General features: G+C 41.7%; 2 protein-coding genes across 5 annotated transcripts in view; one reads left to right on the forward strand and one right to left on the reverse strand.

Annotated features, from left to right (window-relative positions):
- Nucleotides 1-15,090, forward strand: part of usp24 (ubiquitin specific peptidase 24) — a 32,847-nt gene extending 17,757 nt beyond the window's left edge. For all 3 annotated transcript variants that reach the window (XM_085347125.1, XM_085347126.1, XM_085347127.1), the window contains 41 exons: nucleotides 28-126; nucleotides 264-437; nucleotides 532-617; nucleotides 870-978; nucleotides 1,164-1,319; nucleotides 1,443-1,540; nucleotides 1,745-1,840; nucleotides 1,926-2,148; nucleotides 2,255-2,417; nucleotides 2,652-2,813; nucleotides 2,941-3,011; nucleotides 3,103-3,263; nucleotides 3,346-3,407; nucleotides 3,597-3,788; nucleotides 3,891-4,005; nucleotides 4,251-4,395; nucleotides 4,500-4,619; nucleotides 4,727-4,852; nucleotides 5,182-5,280; nucleotides 5,361-5,443; nucleotides 5,529-5,670; nucleotides 5,751-5,870; nucleotides 5,984-6,198; nucleotides 6,944-7,068; nucleotides 7,153-7,294; nucleotides 7,629-7,779; nucleotides 7,887-7,982; nucleotides 8,521-8,624; nucleotides 8,714-8,827; nucleotides 10,172-10,379; nucleotides 10,487-10,576; nucleotides 10,918-11,020; nucleotides 11,127-11,245; nucleotides 11,351-11,464; nucleotides 11,543-11,608; nucleotides 11,711-11,777; nucleotides 11,855-11,933; nucleotides 12,113-12,188; nucleotides 13,758-13,844; nucleotides 13,981-14,091; nucleotides 14,487-15,090. In XM_085347125.1, coding sequence (XP_085203251.1) covers nucleotides 28-126; nucleotides 264-437; nucleotides 532-617; nucleotides 870-978; nucleotides 1,164-1,319; nucleotides 1,443-1,540; nucleotides 1,745-1,840; nucleotides 1,926-2,148; nucleotides 2,255-2,417; nucleotides 2,652-2,813; nucleotides 2,941-3,011; nucleotides 3,103-3,263; nucleotides 3,346-3,407; nucleotides 3,597-3,788; nucleotides 3,891-4,005; nucleotides 4,251-4,395; nucleotides 4,500-4,619; nucleotides 4,727-4,852; nucleotides 5,182-5,280; nucleotides 5,361-5,443; nucleotides 5,529-5,670; nucleotides 5,751-5,870; nucleotides 5,984-6,198; nucleotides 6,944-7,068; nucleotides 7,153-7,294; nucleotides 7,629-7,779; nucleotides 7,887-7,982; nucleotides 8,521-8,624; nucleotides 8,714-8,827; nucleotides 10,172-10,379; nucleotides 10,487-10,576; nucleotides 10,918-11,020; nucleotides 11,127-11,245; nucleotides 11,351-11,464; nucleotides 11,543-11,608; nucleotides 11,711-11,777; nucleotides 11,855-11,933; nucleotides 12,113-12,188; nucleotides 13,758-13,844; nucleotides 13,981-14,091; nucleotides 14,487-14,549 — 4,932 coding nt within the window. In that variant the 3' untranslated portion in view covers nucleotides 14,550-15,090. The remainder of the gene's footprint in view (nucleotides 1-27; nucleotides 127-263; nucleotides 438-531; nucleotides 618-869; nucleotides 979-1,163; nucleotides 1,320-1,442; nucleotides 1,541-1,744; nucleotides 1,841-1,925; nucleotides 2,149-2,254; nucleotides 2,418-2,651; nucleotides 2,814-2,940; nucleotides 3,012-3,102; nucleotides 3,264-3,345; nucleotides 3,408-3,596; nucleotides 3,789-3,890; nucleotides 4,006-4,250; nucleotides 4,396-4,499; nucleotides 4,620-4,726; nucleotides 4,853-5,181; nucleotides 5,281-5,360; nucleotides 5,444-5,528; nucleotides 5,671-5,750; nucleotides 5,871-5,983; nucleotides 6,199-6,943; nucleotides 7,069-7,152; nucleotides 7,295-7,628; nucleotides 7,780-7,886; nucleotides 7,983-8,520; nucleotides 8,625-8,713; nucleotides 8,828-10,171; nucleotides 10,380-10,486; nucleotides 10,577-10,917; nucleotides 11,021-11,126; nucleotides 11,246-11,350; nucleotides 11,465-11,542; nucleotides 11,609-11,710; nucleotides 11,778-11,854; nucleotides 11,934-12,112; nucleotides 12,189-13,757; nucleotides 13,845-13,980; nucleotides 14,092-14,486) is intronic.
- A 3,782-nt stretch (nucleotides 15,091-18,872) lies between these two features.
- Nucleotides 18,873-26,958, reverse strand: pcsk9 (proprotein convertase subtilisin/kexin type 9). 2 transcript variants are annotated; one of them, XM_085348014.1, is made up of 12 exons: nucleotides 26,740-26,958; nucleotides 26,213-26,404; nucleotides 25,160-25,292; nucleotides 23,953-24,086; nucleotides 23,711-23,852; nucleotides 22,768-22,964; nucleotides 22,474-22,657; nucleotides 21,751-21,927; nucleotides 21,518-21,666; nucleotides 21,260-21,425; nucleotides 19,150-19,316; nucleotides 18,873-19,067 (listed from the first exon to the last, which is right to left on the reverse strand). In XM_085348014.1, exons 1-12 carry the CDS (start codon nucleotides 26,911-26,913, stop codon nucleotides 18,873-18,875), a joined length of 2,010 nt encoding a protein of 669 aa, XP_085204140.1. In that variant the 5' UTR covers nucleotides 26,914-26,958. The 2 variants fall into 2 exon arrangements, with proteins under 2 accessions (XP_085204140.1, XP_085204139.1); XM_085348013.1 differs by having other exon boundaries at nucleotides 21,518-21,669; nucleotides 26,740-26,913.
- Between the last annotated feature and the right edge of the window lie 463 nt (nucleotides 26,959-27,421).

A 27,421-nucleotide genomic window follows, 5' to 3' on the forward strand; every position in this document is an offset into this window, starting at 1 on the left:
AATTTTACTCGTCTGTCTGTTGTACAGACTCACAGTAATGAAACAGTAGGAAGTATCCGGTGGAAGATATCTGAGCACTTGAGCTGTCCGGTGGATAATGTCCAAATCTTTGCCAATGATAGTGTGGTAAGTGTTGATGATTCAGTGCAGTGCCTGTCTGGGGAAGGTCGTCCACTATCCTGTTGTGTGTCCTTGAACAAAATTAATTTTGTTTTGTTTTTTCTCTCACATTGTCCTTTTACTGCACCTCCAACGTGTATTAGTTGACCATGAATCGAGACCATAAGCTGCTGTCTCAGCTTGGCTTTAGCGATGAGCAGAGCTTAACTGTGAAGAGCTCAGGCACTGGCACTCCCTCTGGCAGCTCCGAGTCCTCAGCCTCTGCCTCCAGCAGTTCCAGCTCTGCTGTCTTCAACTCTGCTTATGCCCTAGAGCAGGTACCATCATAGACATGGTTAGAACTGCAAATTGTGCATCCATTAAACTTTCCGCTGGTTCTAATGCAAAGTGCGTACATTTCTGTGTCTCTAGGAGAAGTCTCTGCCTGGAGTTGTGATGGCTTTGGTCTGTAATGTGTTTGAGATGCTTTACCAGCTAGCAAACCTTGATGAGTCCAGGTAAGGTAATATTTCTTCCATATGACAACAGAAGACGCTATTTAGCTATTTACATCACCTCATTTTGAAGCAATTTGTGTAGATACAAAAATGCATAAAAACATAGACAGAGACTCTTGCATGCATGTTTAGCTGGGTAAAAAGTGATTGGTAATTAATATTTAAGTCACTACTATTTCATAATTCATGTATTAAGACCAAAGGCAGTTAATAACCCTTTTTATGTATTTGGATATTTCTTGTACTTTCCAGGATCACTCTGCGTGTGAGGAAGTTGCTGCTGCTCATTCCAACAGATCCTGAAGTACAGGATGCACTTGACAACTTTGTTCCCAAAGAATCCAGCGTCTGGAGCCATCAGGTTACTTGAACTCTTTTCTTATTAACAGTGCTTAATGCAGAACGATAAACCTCTGAAATTTTTAATTTTCTGCTTTTGGAGGAGGGTTTATTATAAGTCTAAACAAATTTCTCTTGTGTGCATTTCTTTGCCTTATCCGTTGTCTGAGGGAGTTATTTTCTATCTTTTGTGTATCTTTTCTCTAGAAAACGCTCTTCACCCTCGGCCAGGGTGCAGGCTCTCGTTCTCCTTCTATGTCCTCCAAGCAGCAACATCAGCCCAGTGCTGCTTCCATCTTGGAGTCCCTTTTTAGATCTTCAGCCCCTGGCATGTCCACATTCAGAGTGCTATACAACCTTGAGGTATATTTAAACGTAAAACCCCAAATACGTATATAAATGCAAAATTCCCTGTTTTAAAGTTGACTAAGCTGCATGACATCAGTTTTCATCTCTTTTCCTTTTTCTCTCCTATGTCTTTGTTAGGTGTTGAGTTCAAAACTCATGCCCACATCTGATGATGAGATGGCCAAAACAAGCAGCAAATCCTTCTGTGAGAATTTCCTGAAAGCAGGAGGCCTCAGGTAGCACCACAAACAACAGACCTTTAAAACAATTGCTGTTCTTTGTTTGCTTTGAGCCACTGTAGGAGGTGTCAGCATAGTTGTCAAGCTACATTATACACCAGTACATATATTCCACATGGCATATGCTTCTATCCAAAATGCCTTATGGCATCTTTTTATTTTTAGTCTTGAGTATTGTGTTTCTGTTTGTCACCTCTGCAGTCTGGTGGTAAATGTTATGCAGAGAGACTCCATCCCATCAGAAGTGGACTATGAGACCAGACAAGGGGTCTACTCAATCTGTCTTCAGTTGGCCAGGTGCAATACATGTCACAAACATACAAGGTTTATATAATCATCACATACTATGCCAAACTTCTAACTGAATGGGCTTTGTTTGCAGGTTCCTTCTGGTTGGTCAAAGCATGCCTGCTGTACTGGACGATGATGTCATCAGGGATGGCGATGCGCTATCATCTCGGCCGTTTCGTAATGCTGGGCGAGCAGGGCGACAGCTCTCTCTATGTGGCACTCCAGAGAAGTCCTCCTACAGACAGATGTCTTTGTCTGAGCGATCATCCATAAGAGTTGAAGAAATCATACCTGCTGCACGTGTCGCTATTCAGGTATGGTAGAAATAATTTCAATTTTGAGGTTATTTCTAGGATAAATTTGGTGTCCAGTAAATGTAAAGTACTCCAGATGCTCTATCTGCTGCTGTTTCTTTTATAGACCATGGAAGTGGGGGACTTCACTTCCACAGTGGCCTGTTTTATGCGTCTGACCTGGGCGGCTGCAGCAGGTCGATTAGATCTAGTCGGTAGCCCACAGCCAATCAGAGAGACGCATGGCTCTCTTCTGCCCCAGGGAGTACGCACTAGAGTCAGCAGCACTGGTGAGACAAAGAAAAAACAATCATTACACATTTTGTCTGTTTGTCTCTGTAAGTCTACCAAGTAGATAACTTATGGTGTTAGCTACATGTTTTTCAGTCAGTGGATGTGGCTTGTACAACTTCATTTTTAATTTATGACTAATGCTGACTGTTGGTTATTAATAGGTCACGCTCAAAATATTTTACTGAAACTAAACCTAAAGAATTGAAAGTAAATGTATTTGTGTTTTGCAGGGAGTAACTGCAGCTCCAGTAGCGAGGGCGAGACCACACCAACAGCATTGCATGCAGGGATATGTGTCAGACAGCAGAGTGTCTCCATCAAAGATGCCATCATCGCTCGCGAGGCTTTGTCTCTGCTGGTTACCTGTTTGCAGTTACGCTGTCAGCAGCTGTGTAAGACTCCTGCAGGCGTACAGACAACACTACAAGATCACAGTCTCACTTTTACTGTGTATTGTAATGAGATATTCTGTACTGTGTCCAACAGGCTCTAAATCTTGTGTTTGGTTTCTTTCTCCAGCTTCTTTTTACAACCTGCCCTCTGTCAATGATTTTATTATTGATATTCTGCTCGGATCTCCCAGCGGAGAGGTAAATAACACACTCAGCAAATAACAGAAGAAATGTATTTCAAACATTATATTATATTTACTTATCTTTTCTATGTTTCTTCTTCTCTCAGATCCGCCGTGTGGCTTGTGATCAACTGTACACTTTGAGCCAAACTGACACATCAGCCTTCCCTGAAGTCCAAAAACCTAACTTGTTCCTCCTTTCAGTTATCCTGACTGCTCAGCTCCCGTTATGGAGCCCCACATCTGTCATGAGGGGGGTCAACCAAAGGTATCTAATCAATAAAGCACAAGGTGCAAAATCCCTAAAACATATGCAGACATCATGAGTTAGTGTTGGTTTTTGTTTTCAGATTGCTGTCCCAGTGCACTGAATACTTTGATCTAAGATGCCAGCTTTTGGACGACCTAACTAGTAAGCCACAGTTACACATTCCTAAATATGAAGTTTTGTCCCTGATTGAGGCTCTGTTGTAATGCAGACCTTACAGACTGCTTTTTCACCAACTAAAGGCCAGTGAATCACACATTTGCTTTCTGCTCCTTTCTTTTTCTATCCCTCCTTTCCTTCCTCCCGCTTCGCTGCATGCCTCACCTCCTCAAGCGTCAGAGATGGAGGTGTTAAAAGTGAGCGCAGCCACCATGCTGGAGGACGAGATCTCTTGGCTTGACAATTTTGAGCCTAGCTGGAGCTCTGAGATGGAGACCAGCGAGGCAGATAACATCCTCCTAGCAGGGCACCTCAGACTCATCAAGACCTTGTTGTCTCTCTGTGGCAATGAGAAAGAACATCTTGGTGAGCAAACACTGAGTATACATGCATATCCACACCTATCCAATGTATATTCTATTTTATTTAGGACACAGCTGTTATGTAATGTTGTAACTTTTTGTCCAGGTCCATCTCTCATCCAGCAGTTGCTCGATGACTTCCTGTTTCGAGCCTCACGCATCATTATCAACAGCTCCAACCCTACAACTTCCCCGGCCCCCAGCCATGATTTCCACCCAAAGTATGTATTCCTTTCCTTCCAATTAGTTTCATTTTTTCTCTGTTCTAATCCAACTTTTCATTTTTTAAGATGTGATTTTGAGAATCATTTTGTGATTTCATATAAAAGGGATCTGCTTTTTTTGTTTGCTTGTTTTTTGTTTGTTTTTTTAAGTAATGGGTAAATCCCTCCATTTTGCAAACAACATTGTGTGTTTTGTAGTATTCCTGATAGCGGTATTTAATCATTTCTCTGTGTGTGATTAGGTGCAGCACAGCCAGCAGCAGATTGGCAGCCTATGAGGTGCTGGTAATGCTGGCAGACAGCTCTCTTTCAAACCTACAGCTCATCACCAGAGAGCTGCTGTCCATGCACCACCAGTCAGATCCTTCGCTCTGCAAGGAGTTTGATGTAAGACACCGGTTAAAATAGAATTAATTGTAATCATGTTTGGTGTTGCATGTAGTCTGACAGTGCTTTTGGTGTGAAAGTAACTCTTTCTTCCTTTCCTTTAGTATCTACCCCCTGTAGAGAGCCGTTCAGTCTCAGGTTTTGTTGGGTTGAAGAACGGTGGAGCCACTTGTTATATGAATGCTGTGTTCCAGCAGCTTTACATGCAGCCCGGCCTCCCAGAGGTACACTTTCAATGAACTGTTTACTTAATTTTTTTTTCCATACATTATGTGATACTTAGCAGTAACACCAGTATCTGTGACTACAATACCATGTTTTTTTGTTTTAGGCTTTCCTGTCCATTGAAGATGACACAGACCAGCCTGAAGAGAGTGTTTTCTATCAGGTTCAGTCTCTATTTGGCCATCTGATGGAGAGCAAACTCCAGTATTATGTACCTGAGAACTTCTGGAAGGTAAAAGTCTGTTCACTGTTAAATCATTTAGAAACCAGAGACAAAGTTCTATTTTTAATTTGCAAGAGGTTCTGCACAATCTTGGAGTTCATCGCTGTTTCTTGTATTTTTTTTTTTATCATGTAAAATTATGTGGGGGGTTTTAATAAGTCCTAATGATGGACCATGTTGTGCTGTCTGTAATCATTATGTCTATAAAGTCTGTGTAACACATATAGAGTTTGTTATCTTGGATAGTGACACAACTGAGTGTCATTAACTAAAGTGACAAAACTCAGTTTATCAATAGATATGTAACTGTATAAACATGCATAATATTTCTGTTGCAGATCTTCAAGATGTGGAACAAAGAGCTATATGTAAGAGAACAGCAGGATGCCTATGAGTTTTTCACTAGCCTGGTGGATCAGCTTGACGAACATCTCAAGGTATAACTCACACACTAAAGAAACACTGTCGTCACTTGATTAGAAACTTTAATTTGTCAATGACAAACTTTTTCCACCAGAAAATGGGTCGAGAGCAGATCTTCAAAAACACATTCCAGGGAATTTTCTCTGACCAGAAGATCTGTAAAGACTGTCCTCACCGGTGAGCCACAGGTTTTTACTGTGTAGAATTTACCAAATCTTTTTCTTTATGCATGAAATTTGACTCACAAACATCCTTTGCACAGATATGAGCGTGAGGAAACATTCATGGCACTGAACCTTGGAGTGACCTCTTGTCAGAGTTTAGAGATCTCATTAGACCAGTTTGTCCGAGGAGAGGTGCTAGAGGGCAGCAATGCCTACTACTGTGAGAAATGCAAAGAGAAGGTCTGTACACTCCCCTTCATGCTTTTATACAGCACTGACATCATATGTGCTTATAAGTGTTAGTGTGTGTGTTTGTACAGAGGACCACAGTGAAGAGGACATGTATCAAATCCCTGCCCAGTGTTCTCTGTATTCACCTTATGCGCTTTGGCTTCGACTGGGAAAGCGGACGGTCTATCAAATATGATGAGCAGATTAGGGTATGAAGATCAAACACTTGTACCTAATAAATCACATTTCCTAATATTGTTACAGCCTCCTTAACTTTAATGTAAATGTGATTGGGATTAAGGTTGTTTCCATTGTTTCACAGTTCCCCTGGGTGCTCAACATGGAGCCCTACACTGTATCTGGAATGGCTCGTCAAGACTGCAGCGGAGAGGGAGGCGAGGGGAGAGGCGACGGGACCTCAGGAGGGTCACCCAGGAAAAAAGTCACAATTTCTGAGAACTATGAGCTTGTGGGAGTTGTTGTCCACAGTGGTCAGGCGCATGCTGGCCACTACTACTCTTTTATTAAAGATAGACGGTAAGAGACACTGTAGTCAGTCTTACCTCATTTCACAGGAATCGTTTTCTAATGGCAGAGCTATGTGCTTTTCCTAATTGTATTTTTCCTTCTCTTTGCTACTTTACATAAGGAGTACCTAACCAGCAATTGGTGGAATACATTAATTGGTTGCTTTAGTTTTCCAGGCAGAATTTAGAAGACCTCCCTGGGTCTTGCATATGAATACAGTATCAGATTTTGTATGGGCTCCTGGATTAGTTTGTAAGCATCTCCAGATGTCTGGCTCTGGAAGGCAGTCGTGCTTACTGGAGAAGTGGAATGTAAAGAGCCCACAGAAGCTTGTATTTGGCACCCTGCTCTCACTCATTTTCTTGTTCCTTTCCATGCTTAAGAAATTCTGTTCTCAGGATGATGCTTACTTTCCAGGAAATCAGACACATTCTGAAGCTGTTTTTTAGTCACTTATTGTTTATGTCAGGTAGGGATCTGTGTGGGTTTAAAGCCAAGAACAGTGACATAAAAACTTAGCAGATGAGCTGGATAGATGCAAGCGAATACTGTGATCTGCCAGTAGGTTAATCTGGTGTGCTGTCCATATAGTGCTGGGTACATACATGAGTGAAGATCCTGTTTTTTTGCTTGTAAGCTTTTTAAGTTTTTGCATTAGGTTATTATTTAAACTTCATAGAGTTTCCAGTATGTCTCTCTTTCTCCTTTATCTTCTCAAAATCCTTTTTTGTCATCCATCTTTGTTTACTAATAGCGGTGGTGCGCGTGGTCGGTGGTACAAGTTCAATGACAACGTGGTAGAAGAGTTCGATATGAATGACGAAACTTTGGAGTACGAGTGCTTCGGTGGGGAGTATCGTCCCAAGGTTTATGACCAGTGTAAGTTGCTGACATTACTTTACTTTATGTGGATTAGCAGTACACACAAGTACAAAATCTTAAATAACTTTGATGTATGCTCAGCCAACCCTTACCCTGACGTGCGGAGGAGATACTGGAATGCCTACATGCTGTTTTATCAGAAGATCAGCGACCAGAATTCGCCTGTTCTGCCCAAAAAGAGCAGAGTCAGCATCATGAGACAGGAAGCTGAGGACCTTTCACTGTGAGTCAAATTTCCATATGTACCACAGTCACCTTGTAAACATTCTCATTGGACTGTTGAAAATGCATCTGTCATCTTTTCATACATCCATGTGCAACAGTCAGCAAAATGTCACCGCAGGCAGTAGGTGATAGATTTGATGCTGACAGTTAAAGACTTATTTACAAAGACTTCATTTATATGCATTATACAGAAACTTTAATGAAACATCACGGATGTTAATCACATGATGCGAGTCATATTTGTATATGAACACTGTCAGAAGAACAGCAGTTGGGAACGGCTCCAGTGCATTAACTATTATGAACCATCTATGTTGTCTCTTTATTCCCAGGTCTGCTCCATCTTCTCCTGATGTTTCCCCACAGTCCTCTCCACGCCCCCCAAGAGCCAACAATGACCGTCTCACTCTCCTCACCCGTCTGGTCCGCAAGGGAGAGAAGAAGGGCCTGTTTGTAGAGAAAATGCCCGTCAGCATCTATCAGGTAAAGCAAAATCTGCCTTTACATGAGCTAAACACGAGTTATATTAGAGAGAGAATTGCTTTAAATATTCATAGTTGTCTCACCGCTTTGTTTGTGTGTTTGTGCAGATTGTGAGAGATGAGAATCTGAAGTTCATGAGAAACAGAGATGTCTACAACAGCGACTACTTCAACTTCACCCTTTCCCTGGCTTCAGTCAATGCAGTATGTTTCTCTGTTGGCTTGTCTAATTATACATAAACACAGACTGAAGATACACAACACTTTAAGCTTCATGTATTTGACGATTGTAATCAAAAGACATAAAACAAGTTAGATAAAAGTTTTCTTCCACATATTCAGCAGTTTGTTTTTCTCTGGTACTTGAAGTAGATGCAAGTAAAATATTGGATTTCACCTTTGGTCTGTGTTTACACAACTGAAAAAACAGTGTGTATTTTGCTTTTCTGAGGCAATGCTTTTATTGCAGGTCAGCATTTTACAGTAACTGCACTTCCTTATAGGAATCAGAGTACTGTTCACCTTTAATGACAGATCGCATTCTGCCATTAGAGAGAGATACTCTGACATACATGAATGATAATTATTTAAATATTGTGAGTGCTGATGCAGAATGGAACCCACAGCCATTGCAATATTACTATTATATATGCTATAATGCAATACCATAGTGTTTATATACATAAAATAACATGCAGTATGATAATCAGTGATGTTTTAAAAAGCTGTGTTCCTTTTGCAGACAAAACTGAAGCATCCAGGCTACCAGCCAATGGCCAAAGAGAGTCTTCAGCTGGCTGTTCACTTTCTGTTCCACACCTACTTGCACACCAAAAAGAAACTCAGGTGATTTCACTTGCATGCATCCACATGTGTTAAGTTTGAGCACCTTCATGAGGAGCAACATTATATCTGTATTTGTGTGTCTCTTGCAGGGTGGACACAGAGGAGTGGATGGCGACAGTGGAGGTGTTGCTGTCTAAGAGCAGTGAGGCATGCCAGTGGATGGTGCAGTACCTGGTGGGACCAGAGGGCCGCGAAATCGTCAAGTTAGTACATTCCTGCCAACTAATTAACCCACAGGGCTGTTGTCACATTATATTTCTCATGACTAATATGAAATATTGAAACAATTTTCTACATTGTTTAAATAGCGATACTATATTGCTGCTGCTTGAAAGTGGAAATGACAGGGTACAGTTATGTCTGCATCAGGTGTGGATGTTGGGAGTTCGCCTTGTAATCAGAAGGTTGCCGGTTCGAGCCCCGGCTTGGATAGTCTCGGTCGTTGTGTCCTTGGGCAAGACACTTCACCCGTTGCCTACTGATGGTGGTCAGAGGGCCCGGTGGCGCCAGTGTCCGGCAGCCTCGCCTCTGTCAGTGCGCCCCAGGGTGGCTGTGGCTACAATGTAGCTTGCCATCACCAGTGTGTGAATGTCTGCGTGAATGGGTGGATGACTGGATATGTAAAGCGCTTTGGGGTCCTTAGGGACTAGTAAAGCGCTATATAAATACAGGCCATTTACCATTTACCATAATCCATGTTTGTAGGACTGCTTTTGCAGAAGCTTGACCTAGGTTTGATCAGTACAGCATTTTTGTAGCTGTCCTAGTGATATGCGATACTTTAGACTTGGCGGCTCCAAGCATTGCGCCCTCATTCTAATCAATGCACATTCAACTCTCTGACCAGGGCCAAATAATTCCGCTTTGATTATTTTTCCTACAACGCCTAAAGCTTTACTAAATATATAATGCCCACACACATTATCTCTGGAGTGTTTTAATGCTATATAATTTATTATATTTGCACACTTCATCAGTATAACTGCAAAAGTCTTGGAGCATACTTACAGTTGCATCTTTACTGACAGTAGAGATATTAAACACTTGTGTGCTTGGTGCTCACTGACTTAATGCTGATTGGCTAAAAAAAAGCAAGTCCTTCTCTGGAATGTAAACATTTAGAACCACGGGATAGTTTCCCAAAGCGTGTGTTTGGGAGAAAGGTGTTGTCTTACACTACTTGATGTTTAAGCATGGGGTGATCATATGATCCTCAGACAGGATTGGTTGTCGAACATCGGATGTTTTGGGCAACAGTACACCACAGCTGCCTTTACATACCACACCCCTCCCCGTAGAACAGAGGTACAGATTGTCACACTTAACTATGTGCCTCAAGGCCAAAGCAGCCAGAACTGTTAAACAAAGTACAACAAAGAAATTTCCCACATGAACAGTGTTGCAGACTTGTCTGTCCTTTCAGATTTTATCATAAGATACTGAGTGTCTTATGATAAGACATTAGACATGTTAATTGAAGTTCCTGCCTTAGAGGTTTATTTCCCTTCACTGGAGTGCTGATATTGATGGTTTTGACATTTCCTTAGGGTTTGTCTGTTGGAGTGCAGTGTAAGAGAGGTGAGGGTGGTGGTTGCATCCATCCTCGAAAAGACTCTGGAGAGTGCACTTCAGTTTGGAGATCCAGGACTAGACAGTTTAACAGATGCTCTGCTCTCCTTACTGGACAAAGATGTTCCTGAGAATGTGAAGAACTGTGCGCAGTATTTCAACCTCTTCAGCAACTTCGCTCAGAGGGTAATTCTTCAAAATTGAGTGTTTAAGTACAAGCCATTAAATTTAATGACTGTTTGATTTCCTGAGTGTTCTCTATTTTTCGTTCACTCTCTCCCTCCCTCTCTCAGGGTTGCGGTCCTTGTCAGTTGTTGTTGAAACACTCGGCATATCGCCGGATGCTCATCTTTCTGTTGGGCCCCAATAGGCAGAACAACCAGGTACAGTTTACATAATACACACTGCGTGTTTCATATGTTTGTCATTCTTAATGTTTTCACTTTAACTCAACTTTTCCACTCACTGAATTACACTCAGGAAACAAAGTGTAAGTTTTTTGCTTATCCAACACTGAGTTGCAGTGGTAACAGGTTAAGCAGGTATTCCAGACATCCTTCTCAATAGTAACAGTTTAGAGAGATCCCAAGTCATTCCCAGGTAAAATGAGGTATATAATCTCTCAAGCGAGTTCTGGGTCTGTATTGAGGGCACTTCTCAGTTGGGTATACGTAGAAAAAACCTCCAAAGAAAGGCAGAGAGGTTTTACTTTGTGTTTTTACAGAACCGAAGGTGGAGTCCAGCTCAGGCTCGGGAGTTTCTTCACCTGCACAGCACTCTGGCCCTGATCACTCTGCACTCTGACCTCAGCCCCCAGCGCACACAGGGTGATGCACCTAAATTTGTTTCTCACACTACTACAAATGTGCACCTACTGACACAGCCTGAGTCTTATTGTGATTGTTTGTTTATCACCTGTTGTTCCTCACGTAGCTCCCGGAGGGCTTAAGCTGCGCCTGAGTAGTGTCCTGTCCTCCACCCCTCTTCTCCCTCTCCATGCGGACATCCTTGCCTCACTCTTTACTCCAGAAGGACAGCCTTACCTTCTAGAGGTAAGATAAAAACCATCAGTTCAATGTTTTACTTCTTCATTATTAAATAGAAAAGACTCAGAAGCTCTTTGATTGACAATTTTGTCAATTGTAAATACCCAACAGGTGATGTTTGCAATGCGCGAGTTATCAGGCGCACTGTCTCTCCTGATAGAGATGGTGACCTACAGCTCGTTCTGTAATGAGCCCTTCTCTCTGGGAGTTCTGCAGTTACTCAAAGTAAGAATCTCTGAAAAGCAGCTCAACCACATTTACTCCACAGTCAGTATGCACTAAATTGTTTTGTACTCTTCACAGACACAGCTGGAGACAGCTCCACCTCATGAACTGAAGAACATTTTTCTGATGCTGCAGGAGCTTCTAGTGAGTAACATCCTTCAGTGACCCTTCCTCTGTTGATCTTTCATGTTGCGTGGTCACTATGACGTCTCACATTTCCTAACTTCATTTAAATCTTTTCCACAGGTAGTGGAAGACCCTCTGCAATCCCAGAGACTCAAGTATGCTTTTGAGTCAGAGAAAGGTCTATTAGGTATGTCTGTTGTTTTGTTTTTTCCTATTGACAACAGTGTACAAATCCTTGTAGCTCATAATGTGTTTTCTCCATAGCTTTGATGCAGCAGAGCAACAATGTGGACAGCAGGCGCTGCTACCAGTGTGTTAAGTTCCTGGTCACATTAGCTCAAAAGTGAGTACATGCGGTTTAGGGATCAGACTTGGGCAGAAAAATATTTGGTTGTTATGTGGGGTTTTTTTGTTGTTTTTTTTCCCCCAGTGTGAACTATTATCAACTGTAATAGTAGTAGTATTAGCAGATTAACCTACCAACATAATTCTGACCCTGCTTTCATCCCTCCCACTCTCCAGGTGTCCTCAAGCTAAGGACTACTTCAAGGACTTGTCTGGTACCTGGAGTTGGGCGGTGCAGTGGCTCCAGAAAAAGGCAAGCCTAAGAAATACTGTAGGACCACCTACACCAGCGGTCCCCAACCTTTTTTGCGCCACGGACCGGTTTATGCCCGACAATATTTTCACAGACCGGCCTTTCAGGTGTCGCGGATAAATACAACAAGATCAAACTAGTACCGTTACCGAAAAAAAGAAGATTTATTCATAACACACGTGAAAAGACCCAGGAAAACAGAGTTAATGATAAAAACGATAACAAAATAACGCTGAAAACCGATAAAAACCCTGAAAACCATACATTTCACACCTGAGCCTCAACTCTTGTGGCCCAGTACCAAACGACTCACGGACCGGTACCGGTCTGAGGACCGGGGATTGGGGACCGCTGACCTACACTACATGAACAAAAGTACAGGGCCACACCTCTTAATCTTTAAAGTGACATGTTTTCAGTCCCATTGCACCCAACATTTCTAAACATTTGGGAAAGAAGAAAATGTTTCAGAACCACAACAACTCAGCCATGAAATGGAAGATCACATAAGGTTACTAAGAGGAGTTGCATAGTGCTTAAGAGATGCCAACACTTGATGATTCAGTAACTGCAGATTTCCAAACCTCCTCTGCCATGAACATCAGCTCAGTAACTGTGGGCTGGGAGCTTCATAGCCTGGGTTTCCATGGGCAACCAGTTTCTGTAGGTGGCCCAGTACGTTTATCCATATAGTGTACATCACATTAGTGTGAGGCATTTTTGGCTTTTGTAATTGACAGTAGAAGTGAGAAGGATGGAGGACAGCAGCCAAAAAAAAATCCCCAGTGCCTTTAAGCCCAAACCTCAGTGTTTCCCATTCCCTTCTTATTATTTAATCCAACATAACCTCCAAGTTCTTACAGGTGAATTCGGACACACTGTGTTGTTAAAAACTAATCAGCCTTTCAAACATTAGTTTAAATCTGAACTCAGTTTAGCACGGCATAAATTTTTATTTTTATTTTTAGAACTTTTTTTCATTTAGCTAAATGATAGTTTAGTAAAGTTTGCCTTGATATTAGTTACCACTTGGTGCCAAACATAAGGTCCGAGGGCCAGAATCAGCTCAGCAAATCAGCCCACTGGACTGCATTGGAAAATGTGAAGGGGAGGATCGACTTTGGACTTTTAACTGTGTTTTCATAAGTTTTACCGCTTTTACTACTTACAAAGACCTCCCCCATGGCCATTCGTACTACACCAAAGTATTTAAGTAATAGATAAACAATAAACTAACATAAAAACAGCATTGTTGTATGCAGACTATACAGTTACTATTTTCTATTCATTACAGCGAACTTTAGGTAACTGAACTGTTTTTCCGAACTGAACTTAAAACTCTTTTAAGTCATATTTATTATCATTATTGTTTCTTTCTGTATACAGTTTTGTTCACAGCTCACTCAGTATATTAATTGTTTTGTTCCGTCATTAATTTTCATATTACTGGAGCTAAACGAGAGTCTTTACAGTGCCCCCTGTTTAGGAGACACTTGGCTTAACCACTATGGCACTTATGAAGAACTGTAAATTATGCTGTATGCTCACAGTGACTCTCTCTGCCTTCAGATGACAGAACATTACTGGACTCCACAGAGCAACGTCTCAAATGAGACATCCACCAATAAAACCTTCCAGCGCACAATTTCTGCACAGGTAAATACACGCACACACAAAAATACCGTATATCAACGACCTCCAGTTCTCCTATTACACTCACAGTCACTCATACTGTTTATTTTCCCTGTGTGTGTGTGTGTGTGTGTGTGTGTGTGTGTGTCACACTCTGCAGGATACCTTGGCCTATGCTACAGCATTGTTAAATGAGAAAGAGCAGTCTGGTAGCAGTAATGGTTCTGACGGCAGCCCGGCGAATGAAAACGCTGACCGCAGTCTCCGACAGGTATCTCTCAGCTACATCCAAACGAGCAGCTTAGAACAGTGGAGCTCTCAAATGACTCATGGTTTTAAAGCAGTTCCCGCTCAGCTCACATAAGCCCGAAAGAGAAGAATAGAGCAAAAATGGATCATCTCATTGGCTTCTGTCAAAAGCGATAAAGGCAGTTTGTTACCGCCCACAGTTATTATTAGAGGTGGATTTGAAGCTGTTTCATTCTTCTCCAACTCCCGCTGGGGCTGTCAGGAAGTCCACACAGCCCCAGATTGTCACTTGTGCTCACATAAAAACATTATAGACAATCGGTGTGTTGAATAGAAATTATAATCCTCCTGGCTCTGCCTAACAGATGGATAATTCAACTTTTTTTTTTAATCCAACTTCCCTCTATTCTACCACAGGGGTCAGAGTCTCCCATGATGCTCGGTGATTCTAAGAGCGATCTAGAAGACGTGGACCCCTAGGTCGTCCTACCAGTGGGATCCCTCCAAAGGAGAGGCAGCTCCGGGAAGCCATTCGAAAAGGCTGCACTTTGCCTCTGATTGGTCAGGACATTTAGGACTCCACAGCAAGCCAATCAGAACATTTGTCTCGGTCGCTAAGGCAACGAAGGAGCTATGAATAAATCATGAATTACTTCCTTTCACATGAGCCAAGGCGATGATGGAGATGCATTATCATAAAGGGCAGCAGAGTTGATTAGGGTGGGAAGTGCAAATAACCTTCCACAATCATGGATGACTTCAGTTTATCCTTTTATTCATTCATTCACTCAGAATGACAGCAAGGTGGAGGATGGGTTTGGGTTGTGTTTTAACAATTTTCTGCTCATGTTTGCCAATTTATCTACATATTCATATTGTAAAGATTTTGTTCCATAGATGTTATTTCCAGTGTAAGATAATATTTTAAAGTGTCCTGTGCTCTTCTCTCACAGCCATGCAAATTGCGGGAGGTCACATTTAGCTGCTCTAGAGGAACTTACAGACAGGAACACCTCCACATATGAGCACTCGGGAGGGAGGGTGGGTTTAAGTATGCACTTTATAGTCCAACCCATTCTGTTGTGATGTACAGCAGCACTGGTCAGTTCCTCTAGAGCCTCGTCTTCTTTTGCTTTTAACAACTTATATTTGCAGTGCCACTTATGCAACACATGAGAGCCCTGATGGCAAGCCAGTCTGCCTGTGACTTGACCTTTGACCCTCGGCCACCACAGTGTAGCCATCGGGATGCAGTAGGGGGCTGGTCCTGTTGTATGACGGTTCCAGACCCTCAGCATATCTGAAACAAGCAGTGCCATGGTCAGTACTCTCCCTCCACTCCTCCTCCTTGCTGACAAGCGGCCTCGTGTTCTGGATTTTATTCTTTTTGTCGCTTTGTTTTATTTTCAATGCCACTTTTCTTTGAATCTGGATGAATTGAATTACTGCAGAGGATTAGGGACTCGAGCCTTATGCAGGAAAAAGCTGATCTGGAAGAGCGCAGATCAGTTGTGGTGGGCCATCAGTGCTGCCTGAAGGGGAGCTCAGGAGCAGGTTTTTATTTTTAGGTGCCAAGGTTACACACACACATGCATACAAAAACTAGAACTTCTGAAAAACATGCAGGCGTGTGTCACTCATTCACTTCGCTCACAAAGACAGAGAACAGGTCCTCTTCACCTCACTGTTACCTCTGCTTTATCAGGTTTCTTTTTTTTCCGATGGAGTTCACATTTTGCTTTGCCTTTTGCTTTTGTCAACCTTTGGAAACACACACAGAGGAGCTAAACCCAAATGTAGCTCTAGTTTTTACTGGAGAGCAACACCCATGTTACCATCATCCCTGCCCCCATCATCGGGAGACTTGAAGTGCCTTAACCTCCCGATCTCCCTCCCGTCTCCCCTCGGACACTGTCTCGTCACATCTCCGATGAGGTACGTCCTCATCTGCTCCACCCGTGACGCTAAACCAAGTGTCTCCTGTGGTCATGTAGAAGGGCAACAGGGCTTCTTCCTTTGCATTATTCTTGAAACTACTACAGGGAATTTCCTCTGTGTGTTGTGACAAAGGACTGTAGGAATGTAACTGTTGACTCTGTGTGTGAATGGGGAGGTGGGCGTGGAAGTTTTACCCAGTAACACAGGGTTTAGGCAACACGACAGGGTTCTGATGATGGTAAAATGCTGCTTCTCTTCACTCTGCACTCAGACAGAGACACTTTGTAGATAATTCATGCTAGGTAGTTTTAATGAAGTCACGCTTTCACTAACATGTTTTAAGACATGAGCCTAAACTTGCTTAGCAGATTAGCTCTCAGCTTTAACAGGTCAATGTTTACAATGTAAGGACCTAGGAAGCTACCATGCAAAATGATTTTCTGTTTGAATCAACGTGCGATCAATCCGCTGGCTCCTCTGCATCCGAGAAGAGGAAAGACACTGCTTTAGCCCTTCCATGCTCCTCCACCCCATTTCCTCTCATTAGATGTGAATGTCACATCGTGCTCTCCAGCACGTTTGCATGTGTGGCAGTAAGTGATGGTGAGGTTTGTCTTTTCTGCGTGATGGAAAAAAAACAAAATCAGCCCCCACCCCCTCCCCATGTTGTTTGCTGTGTAATTTGGTATCATTAATGTCACAAACACACGCCCCTTCACAGTGGCTGGTTATGGGCGATCTGAAGGAGCTGCATGCAGTCTGTGCCAAGTGATTACATGACCATGGCAACATGAGTTGCATTCAGCCAAGAGTTTTGTTGGTTTGGCCCTCTGCTACATCACCACAAATACTTAAAAATAGAAAAAAAGAAAAAAACAACAACTTCAAAACAATCTTGTTTTAATCCTGGGATGCAGGGAGGGATGGGTAGGTGCGAGGTTAGGGATTGGCATCTATACGGGTTTTTACTGTCATTCAATTTTGAAACTTCACTTCTGACATCGCAAGACTCTGTAATGCATGTTAAGACTCAGTTTTAATTTGTACATCAGAGTTTGATTAAGGGGAAATTTGATATAAAATAAACTGGAATGCACAACCTTTTGCAAATATTGTCTTTATGCATTTCTATATACTGTCCCATGATACAACCGTAGACTGTATATAAAAGGCGTAACCTCTGTGACATCGCCAGTTGTTTTGTGAAGCTTCAAACTGAGCATTTTCACCATCTTAGCTCTTTTAAAACAAGATAATGACAAACTTGGAGGCCACATTTCAATGTATTATCTTTGTAGACACGAATAGGAACTATAATTCACTAAATGAACACCAGCTTGTCTTCAGCAAGGCTTGAATCTACACGCTAAGGTCTTAAATTCATCAGGAAAGCTTTTACTAGGCAAACAAGCTAAGGACCACTTTCTCATTCTATTAAACTGGACTTCTCTTTGCAACTAGATGCACACAAATCCACACATACTTTTTTTAGTCCTGGAACCTACATCCATCTTTTATATACAGTCTACAGCACCTTAAAAACATTACCTGTGGCCCCAATGTTGATACTGATATCAATTTATGCATCAGAGACAGTGCACAACAGATAATTTAATTTGTTTACAGCATGGGTTTTGAAACTTTTGGTGCCCATTTGTGTAAATTGCAATAAACAGCTCATTTTTTAGCAGGCCTGAACTTGCCTTGAGGCACACCATTTGGGAACCATTTACAGGTTACAGCAGACCAAATAATACAAAACAAGAGCAGTTTCTTTTATGTTTTAGAACTCATAGAAGGCTCAGGCTTCTAAGTTTGACCATTACAGCTGATGGATCAGGTCACTAGTTAAATGGTTACAAAAAATGACATAAGAAACAAACACCAACTGAATCTTTGAGAATGCTGATTCTAAATCAGAATAGCTTAAATCTTTAATTTGTACCTACTCTGCATCCTGCTAACAGAATTACACACATGAATTCAGCACTAGCTTCATTTACTGTATTCTGGGTAAACTTTGTTTTTATTTTTTATCAGTCTTTGGTCATATAGGTTCAGTCGGATAGAATGCTGTCTTGTGCCAATCAGACAGCTAGCTGATTGGCGCAAGCTAGCTGACAGTGGTTTATATGCTTCCTTTTGCTCTTGTTCACACTGACGTCACCCACCTGTGTATCAGAACTAAGTCTCTAACTGTGGAGCCATAAAAGCCACTGTCACAATAACACTCTGGGTAGACATGAAATTTGTTTAACTGGTGTCCCTACTGTTAGCCATTTACCTCATTTTGTTTCCACCTACTGTTTCACAAAATGAGCAAAAGGTACCTGACTTGTTAATCAAGCAGGCTGATTACCTGCAGCTGTGCTGCACAAGACTGAGGAATGTCAGGAAATCAGTGCATACATAACACATGCTAACTGTGACAACCTGTGGTGCACATCATCATGTTTTTCCACTCTAAAACACACATGGCTGACACCAGAGCTTAACATTTTGATTTCATTTGTTCAGTTTATTAACTTCTAAACAGCATGCGGATGGTATACCCGGTAAATACTACACTATTATCCAAACCGTATGTTTGTGAAAGCTCTTTTTATTATAACTGTTTTGTAAAAAGATACAAAAATAGCTTACAGGTTGTCAAGTCACATATAATATGTGCACTGGAGCATAATCTGGCGTAATCCTAAAACTAAAACACACACAAACAGCTTTACAGAAGTGCTTTAAGTGAATATTAAGGATGTTGAGGTTTCTCAGAAAAGTGTAAGGGGGTTTAAAACTGACCAAAGACAAAAAATGGCAACGTCAAAGCTGTTTCAACGATGTTAGAAACCAAAGTGAGGTGAAACCGGATCAGTGAGGTGTTGCAGCTTGCTGCTCTGGTGGTGCGACACGACAGCAGACGGCAGCACCCGCTGCTCCATCCACTCCCGTGACACCATAGACATGGCAACTGTTTCCCTTGGCAACTGGCCCCAAGATAGCAGAGCCTCGAGAGACGAAACTGCAGTCTGTCAGAGTCCAGCCGGAAGGACAGGAAACCTCAACCTGAAGGAAGACAATAACTTCTGAGGTAACTTCCAGTAGCTGATTCTCAATGTTTTTACTGTGATTTTTTATTTTATTTCACCTGATCTTTGTCAGCTGATATGTTTTCCAACAGGTTGCACTCGAGAGATGGAGCATGGCAGCATATCGCGTGTGATGTGACCCCCTCTTTCACCGTGCAGCGCTTCCCCTGGCTGTGACGTGGATGCGAATCAGATGAGATCTCAGCTGTGGACATCGATGTACACCCTAGAGAAGAATCAGCTGAATCTTTAAACACAACGAAGGAGCAAAGAACTTTAGAGGCACTGTTGCCAAGCATTAACTGATCCTCCTCAGAGAGACCACTATGGAGGCAACCAATGAGAAATGTAATGTAAAGTAATTTAAGTGCTCTAATGACATTTGAAAAGCTGCTTTTTCTATCACACACTCGTGGAGTAGCTGGCAATTGTGCTGGCTAGGGTTACATTTTCCTTTCAGGGTGATTACCATGGGAACAAGCATACCTGGCTAAGATATTCTAAATGCAGCAGCCTGACTTTGACTAAAAAATACAGATTATATACCTGAGGTGCATCGCTTCAGTACATCGACAGCAACTAAATTTAAATTAATAGACTTTGTTTTTGTTTTTAAAGGGGGCTGACATTTCATCCCACTTCCTATATCTCTTAGTGTGAAGCTGGAGGGAGGAGTCTCTTGGCTAAACTTATCATAAGCAATATCAACAGTGTTCAAAGAGCTGTATTCATTCTGCCAGCTATTAAACCATGATCTCTGATTACTAATTTAAAACAAAAAGATATTAAATAAATAATTTTTTCCTCCACATTTTCCCAGATGCTTTCTGGAACATTGTTTCCTTGATCTAACAGTATTAGATTTGTATTAGTATTTATTTTATAATTTTTTTTTTTATTGTTGGTATGGATAAAATAAAATCTGAAGAGCCCTATTCACTGTCTGTCCACTATATTAGGTACAAATGGTCATGATCATATCACTAATCACATCGTAGTTGAGACAACCTGCTTAACTTCAAACTAAGACTCCTAACACACTGAAAACTAGTTGAAATTAAATTAATACAAATATTCAAAATAAAATTTAAAAAAAACAACAGCTCTGCACCAGCTATATTTTTATGTAATCTGTACACGTGTTCATGAAAAATAGATAGGACTTGTTAAATGGAAGATTAAGTCCAAATTAATAGTCTTTAACTACACCTCATCAACTGCTAATTAATGCAAATCAGCTAATCACATAGACCCAGAATAGAATGTTAATTTTATTGTCTTTCTGATGTTGGTGTTCTTTATTGTTACTGTCATTTCATTTGTTTTTTTTGTTTTTTTACTATTTATATTTTTATTCTTTTTAGTTTATGTTCAGCACTTGGTCAGTGCTCACTGTTTTTAAAGTGCCTTATAAATAAAGTTAGCTTTGATTGGCAAATAACTCAAACTGAGCATCAGGGCATCCGAATGGGGAAGGAAGGTGATTTAAGGGATTTTGAATGCCGTTTGTGCTAGAGTGGCTGGTCTGAGTACTTGACAAACTGCTGAAATACACATAACAATCTCTTGGATATATGCAGAGTGGTCAGAAAAAGCCTACCTTAGCACTATTGCTGACCAAGTCTATCCCTTTATGGATAATGCACCATGTCACAAAGCTCACATCATCTCAGAATGGTTTCTTAGACAATGACTTCAATGTACTCAAATGACCATCCAGCACATGTGGGATATGGTGGATCAGGAGATTTGCATCATACATGTGCAGCCGGCAAACCTGCAGCAACAGTGCGATGCTGTCATGTTAATATGGTCCAAAATCTCTGAGGAATGTTTCCAGCACCTTATTCTATCTATGTCTATGCCATAAAGAACTAAAGCAAGGTTAAAAAAAAAAAAAAAAAAAAGAGATCAACCCAGTACTAGCAAGGTGTACCTAATAAAGTGTCCTGTGAGTGTAAATATTTAATATATTACCCCTTTGATTTTTTTACGGTAATATTTTTGCAAAATTATGAGCTGATAGTTGAACTTCTGGTTTATAGACACACATGATGGTGTCATTTATTTTCTCTTCTAACTCTTAGCAAGAAAACAAGTAAGAGCTTCTCCTAAAATGTCAGACTGACTGCCTCATTCAAACTCCTGCAGCTTGTACACGTGACTCACCGGTCAGGTGGTGCTGGGGGCCGACGCACTGAGCAGCTTGTCCTTGCTCAGGACTAGCATGGACCTGGCACTGCAGACCGCTTATCACACAACAGCGGGCCACAGCATACACACCTTTACCTGCTGGACCATTATGGGCAATACACTCCATGTGTCCGCTGTTCATCTGTAAACACAGGGGGTGAGGGTTTGTCCGTAGACTTATAGACTTTAGAGTGAAGTTATTGTTGATATTATGGCTGATGTAACTGAACTAACAGTGATGGTTTCCCCCACACGGACGCCTTCAGGAGCATAACTGCTGCAGCCCATCATTTCCTCCCCTTGACGACAGCGGCTGATGACCCTGTCGGTGCTCGCGACTCCTGACCTCTCTGACCACACTGACCGACACAGTAGCTCCCCATCTGCTTGTAGAAATAGGAACGCATATGTGAACCACATATAGATACTATAAGTCTGTGTGTGATAAAGGAATGTGAGTCACTAACTTGGTGACGTTTTAATAACCGGAGGCATGGCTGCTACCAGGTTTGACGTAGTGAGCCGATGGCTTTCGGACAGAGATAGGAAGTCGATAGTGTTGCTGATGGAGTAATGCAACATCATATGGAGGACGTGCACTGGTGATGCAATCTGACTGGACGACAGGATCACTGCTACGACACCTACACAGATAAAAACAAATTATGAAGTAATTGTGCTGTGACAAATGGTAACGATACTGATGTGCAAAAATGATTTATGCACAACCTTTCTTATGCAACCTTAGTGAAGATATCTCTATTTAAAGCAGGCTGTACACATCTGTACACTGCATACTTGTATGCTAACTAGTGAAAGTCTTCTGAGTGATCATTAGAGAGAAAACCTTGATTTGTCAGCGCAAGTGAAATATTTGTGGATGCACAAGTCAGTACTTTTAAAGTTGTTTTCAGAAATCTCATGCATAAATTTATCTGCAGGCTTAATGCCTCTGAAAATCATTGCGGGATTATCAAATATAAGATGTATTACAACATGCAACCAATCCCAGGTGTGGAGACACTGCTACAGCTGCTTTCCCTGCAATGATCTATAATATGCAATTATATTTTTTCTAGTGTTTATGTGATTTTTTTTGTAAGGATCATTGAGTCTGTAATAAAAGAATGATTGATATAGCAACAGCATACATAGATTGCTTTTGCGTGCGCGTGTGTGTGTTTGCGTACCTGCAGCGTGTGCAGCAGCCTGTGAGGTTCCACTGCGGGAGGTGAAGCAAGTGCTGCAGTCACTACTGGCACTAATGATGTCGTCGCCGGGTGCAAACAAATCAACGCAGCGGCCGAAGTTGGTACCACCTGCTCCCTGTGACATGAGCTGGTCCATTGAGTTAACTGCCCCCACTGTGATGACCTATACACACACACACACACACACACACACACACACACATGAAAGGAGGTAAAGGTCAGGGTCGCGTGTAGGTGGGCCAGAATGTGATTGCATTTTCAGTGTTAAATTACCTCAGGCTCTGAAGCAGGTGAGTAGAGACAGGCATCATCTCTGTAGTTGCCTGCTGCGGCGATGACCACAGCGCTGTTAGCCACCATGTCTCGACAGGCTGTGTTTAATGAACGGCTGAGGCCACCGGCAAAAGGAAGCAACACGACTACTGCATCCACTGGGCGGGCCAGTAAAGTGGCTCGAATGTATTCCATTCCTGACAGAAAGGGGAAAGGGACAATCTAAAACCTCATACACTCAAGAAAAATTGGAAGTTTTACACTGTGGTCATCTTCCTTTTCTCTTTCAATACAGTTAATGAAATGAAAGTGTGTTCTAAAAGTCTTTAAAACCAGACTAAGAGTTTATAGCTGCATGGTTAGGGATCATTGGTCTCCTAGGGATTCATACTACCCATAATTATTTATATTTTAACACAAGCAGTCTGACCTGAACTTCTCAGGTTTTAGAAGAAGAAGAGAAAAGTCTGGTTCTTCTGTCTGGTGAACAGAGACTGAAGAACTGCTGCAGTTGGGGTCTTTTTTTAATTTTATTTTTTTCTACAAATATGGGCGTTTTTTTCTACCTGCAGCTTTAAATCAAAGTTGCTGTAAGAGTGAAACATGGCGCTCATAATGTAGATTAGAATTCTGTACACTGTAGATGATGGTTGCACTACCTGTGCCCACAAAGAACCAGTCAACAGCCAAAATATTAAACATATGACCCACTAATGTTCTTGCAATAACTCAGTTATGACACTCCCCATGTATATCTAGAGGGAAAGGGCCAGAGTCATAGTCAGAAGATGTCCTTTGGAAGACAATGTTTTGATAAAACTGAAATATTTTTCATGCCATCCACAAGCTGTGTCACCATGACCCAAGAGAAAGAAACTCAAGAGTTTTTGCTTGGCTCTGGTAGTCTTTAGTACAAAGTACAGTTCAACAGTTTCTGTCTTACCTGCCAGAGCTCCTGAGACGGTCCCTTTACCCTGACAGTTGAGCACACGCACTAGGTTAACAGCAGCCCCTCGAGCAACACCTGAATCTGATCCACTCACAATACCTGCCACGTGTGTACCATGACTGTCACACTGACTGGCCTGTAGTGGAACGAGGATTTAGAATGTTATTGAGCTGCAATTGCAAATACATAAGTGCTGTTGAATTGAAATGTTTCATTTGTGCGTGCATGTGTTTAACCTGTCTGTGAACTCTGACTCCATCCTCTTCAGGGGCGTTATTGAAGTCTGTGATGAGTACCCGTCCTTCAACCTCTCTGTGAGAACTCTGCACACTGCCATCCATCAGATACACCTGCGTCCTCCCTCCATCATCTGCAGAGGACAGATGGTGAATTTGACATGTAATTAGAAAATGCAATTTCTGAGGGGAGAAATCTCAGTGTGGTTGCTGTTGGAAAGCTGCACTGCTTGATGGATATCTGACAGCTAAACTGCACAAATGGCTCAGATGTCATTTAAATGGAAAAAAGATCATTTTTAAAGCCCCATAAGCATTTAGTTCCAGTGACAAATGTTTGGGAAGATGAGAAAGAAAGACCTGGTTCTTTGAGCTCCTGTCCATCACAGTCTAAGGGCTAGTAAATTTATACAAATTAATGTTTCTTGCATTGGCATTGAGACTTCTAGTAGATAGTTACCAAATGCAAGTTCAACACCCTGGTTCAACCACAGATATTATATACTACTTCATGTGAAATACCAAGGAACAGGCCTCACCTGGCCATGAAACTGTCAGTCCATTTTCCAATTATTATTGAGCCTCTGAAAATGTATCTGTATATAAAAAATGGATTTACTTCCCTAACAGATAATGCTAATTTGAATGCTAGTCCACTGTGGCGGTGCACAAAGGCAAAACTACAAAAATGGTGTCTTGGCCCAGCAAGTTATGGACTTAACTGTATTTAAGCTTAGCTTGAATTGAACTAACACAACACAGATATTAGCATGTAATTAGTTCTTCTGAAGCGGCTGCAATTAAAGGTTGCCATGGTGATGGTGACCGTCGGGTGACTTCATAGAAATTAAACTGAGAGGCACCTTTCAATATCAGGCTTATTGCACAAAGACAGGAATTCCTTGTTGTTTACAGCTTGATATAATAAGAGAGATGATACTGCTGAATATGCTGCTGTAGAATAAATGTTCCTGTTGTCATAAATGTGGAAAATGAAATAAGAAAAGTCGTGTTTTCTGCTGTTCTTGAGCTGTTTACAATAGAAACATTGGGGTAGTTGTATATTACTCCAACCGCCCCAATGACTCCTGAAACTCTTAATGCAAAATGTTTTGTTTGCCTCGGTAGTTACATTGCTTAAGAGCGCACGTGGTTTCCTATATTTTGACGAAAAATACAGATAAGTCATGGACAGAGACAAACTCACTTGGAGGTCTGTATGTTCCATTTTCGGAGAAACCACCGTAAGGGTGCAGTAACCTCTGCAGGTTCCAGGGGGCGCTCTGAGCAAAGATGGATGAGTCCTCCTCTATGTAGTGCACGTGAGGGAGCTTCGCCACCTGACAGGAACACAATCAAACTTAACTGTGGGTGGTAAGGAATGATTAACAGGAAGTTGATTGTTAAATCAGGTGGGGGTAAAGCTGACCATTCTTCTTTGAAGTCTGTTTCACTGTTTCACGTTTTATTTGTGTATTTTTATTTTTTGACATAATTCAAGAATGCGCAGATACCAAAGGTGGGTCTACAACCTCTCAACTGTCAAGAAACTCTGTCTAAAATTACCACCAGCACTCATACTATACAGAGTTCAACTAATTCACGTTTTCTGTGTGTTTTTCAGCAAAGTTTCTGATTATTTTTGTTCAACTCCAACAGCTGAATGATTTCAAATGCTCCACAAAACCTCTTTGTTAACATTCTAAAGGCGGGTGAGGAGTTCTTTTACTTTAAATCTATACTTACTTATAATTTTACAGATTTTAAAATAAAAAACACATAAATACACAGACACATCTCATCATTCTCGGTCCATTTTATAAAATATATAATAAATAAATAATCGAAATAAATAATCCTGAAAACGCCGCCAATATTTAACCGAAAGTAGTACACTTTGTCTATCATTCATTCCAGACTCCTGTATTCTCACTTTATTTTGGTCAAGTAGGTCAAATATACACAGACTGCACAGACCTCTGCAAAAAGCTGCAGTCAGAAAATCCATATTACTCCAATCTTTTCTGCCATTAACTCGTCTTGTGCCAGTATACAATGTAACAGTGTTATTCAAGACTATAGCTGCTTTCTTAGATCTGCCTTCCACCTATAAGCTCTTAGGATGTCCCGTTCGGAATGTCTTAACCTTTAGAAAATGGATCTGCTATGATTTGACATCTATTTCCCTGTGTTCCCCCTTTTGCCTTAAAGGTTTAAATCACACTTTTTCCGAACACATCCAGTGAAGTGACGCAATTACCAGGTGAAGGACGTCACTACTCAGTTTGACCAGAAAGCCACGCAGTGCTCCTGAGTAGGTCTGCAGGATCTCCACCAGGTATCCTCTCCTGGCTGCTTTACTTCGCAGCCTCCTGATGGTCCTCTGGAGTTGAGACTCGTGCGTCCCCTGACGCAATACAACTATGTACTGTCCGGGAATGCGCCAGGCTACCTGGACAGTAAAAATAATGCAGCGCACATGTGATCTTCATGTCCACGTGCACAGGAGAAATGTAGCATGCGTGCAATAAGTTGGATTTATATATATATCTATATTGTGTGTATTGCGCTGTTTTCACAATAACACATGAATAAGTATTATCTCCCAGCATGTGAGCGCACATTTTAACGAATCTGTATCTCAAACTGGCAGCTTGTCAGGTACATCAGCAAAGATTGTTTGTTGAAATATTTGACCAAATATTTTACCCGTTTCTGGAATAATGACAGGTGCTGATGACTGAAGATGCGCATTTAATGCCTTTGACGCAATCACTATGCCATTACCTTGTTGCACCTGATGAACTCGGCTGCCGGGTCGGTTCCGGTTTCAGGATCAGTCCTGTCCTCGTCGACCAGGTCCAGGATCATCCCGTCGTCCTCGGTGTAGTCCTGTGCACGCACGGCCAGAGATGCGCACAAACATAAAGCCCAGCCAATCCAGGCTGAGGTGCAACGCATTCTTCACACCTCTTGAACTGTCCCCAGTAAAATGATAAAGAGAGCTATTAAATTACACCACTGATGTTTTTATTTTTTATTTCAGTCTGACTTATCCTGATGATAAGTCTCCAACAGCCGCGTGCCCTCTGTGTCTGGCAGTTAAGATAACGCCTCCAACAATCTATTCTGATTTTTTTTTTTGGGGGGGGGGGGAATCCAACAATTGATTCTTATAACTTAAGGCGGGGACTGGTGACGTTTCCATGGCTCACGCCACCTCTTTTGTATCGAATGATTGTCCTCCGTTTAAAACACCTCTTACTGTGGAGGAGTCATGTTTCATGCCCCCCCAAACCACCCTGTAATTATTGCATGTCAATCTGAGAGAACACTTCCTCTCAGTTCAAGTTGATTTGTTGATGTCGTTTTAGCACGCGCACTTATAGTGAACAGTATGAGCTGTGATTGAAAGTCTAAGTACGCGTAAACTCATTCTCCGTGATTGCGCACTCACAGGGAGGCTACG

Source organism: Diplotaxodon limnothrissa, linkage group LG23 (genome assembly GCF_057381915.1).
Source record: "Diplotaxodon limnothrissa isolate DT_005_m linkage group LG23, D_limnothrissa_male_GT1.1, whole genome shotgun sequence".
Lineage (NCBI taxonomy): Eukaryota > Metazoa > Chordata > Actinopteri > Cichliformes > Cichlidae > Diplotaxodon > Diplotaxodon limnothrissa.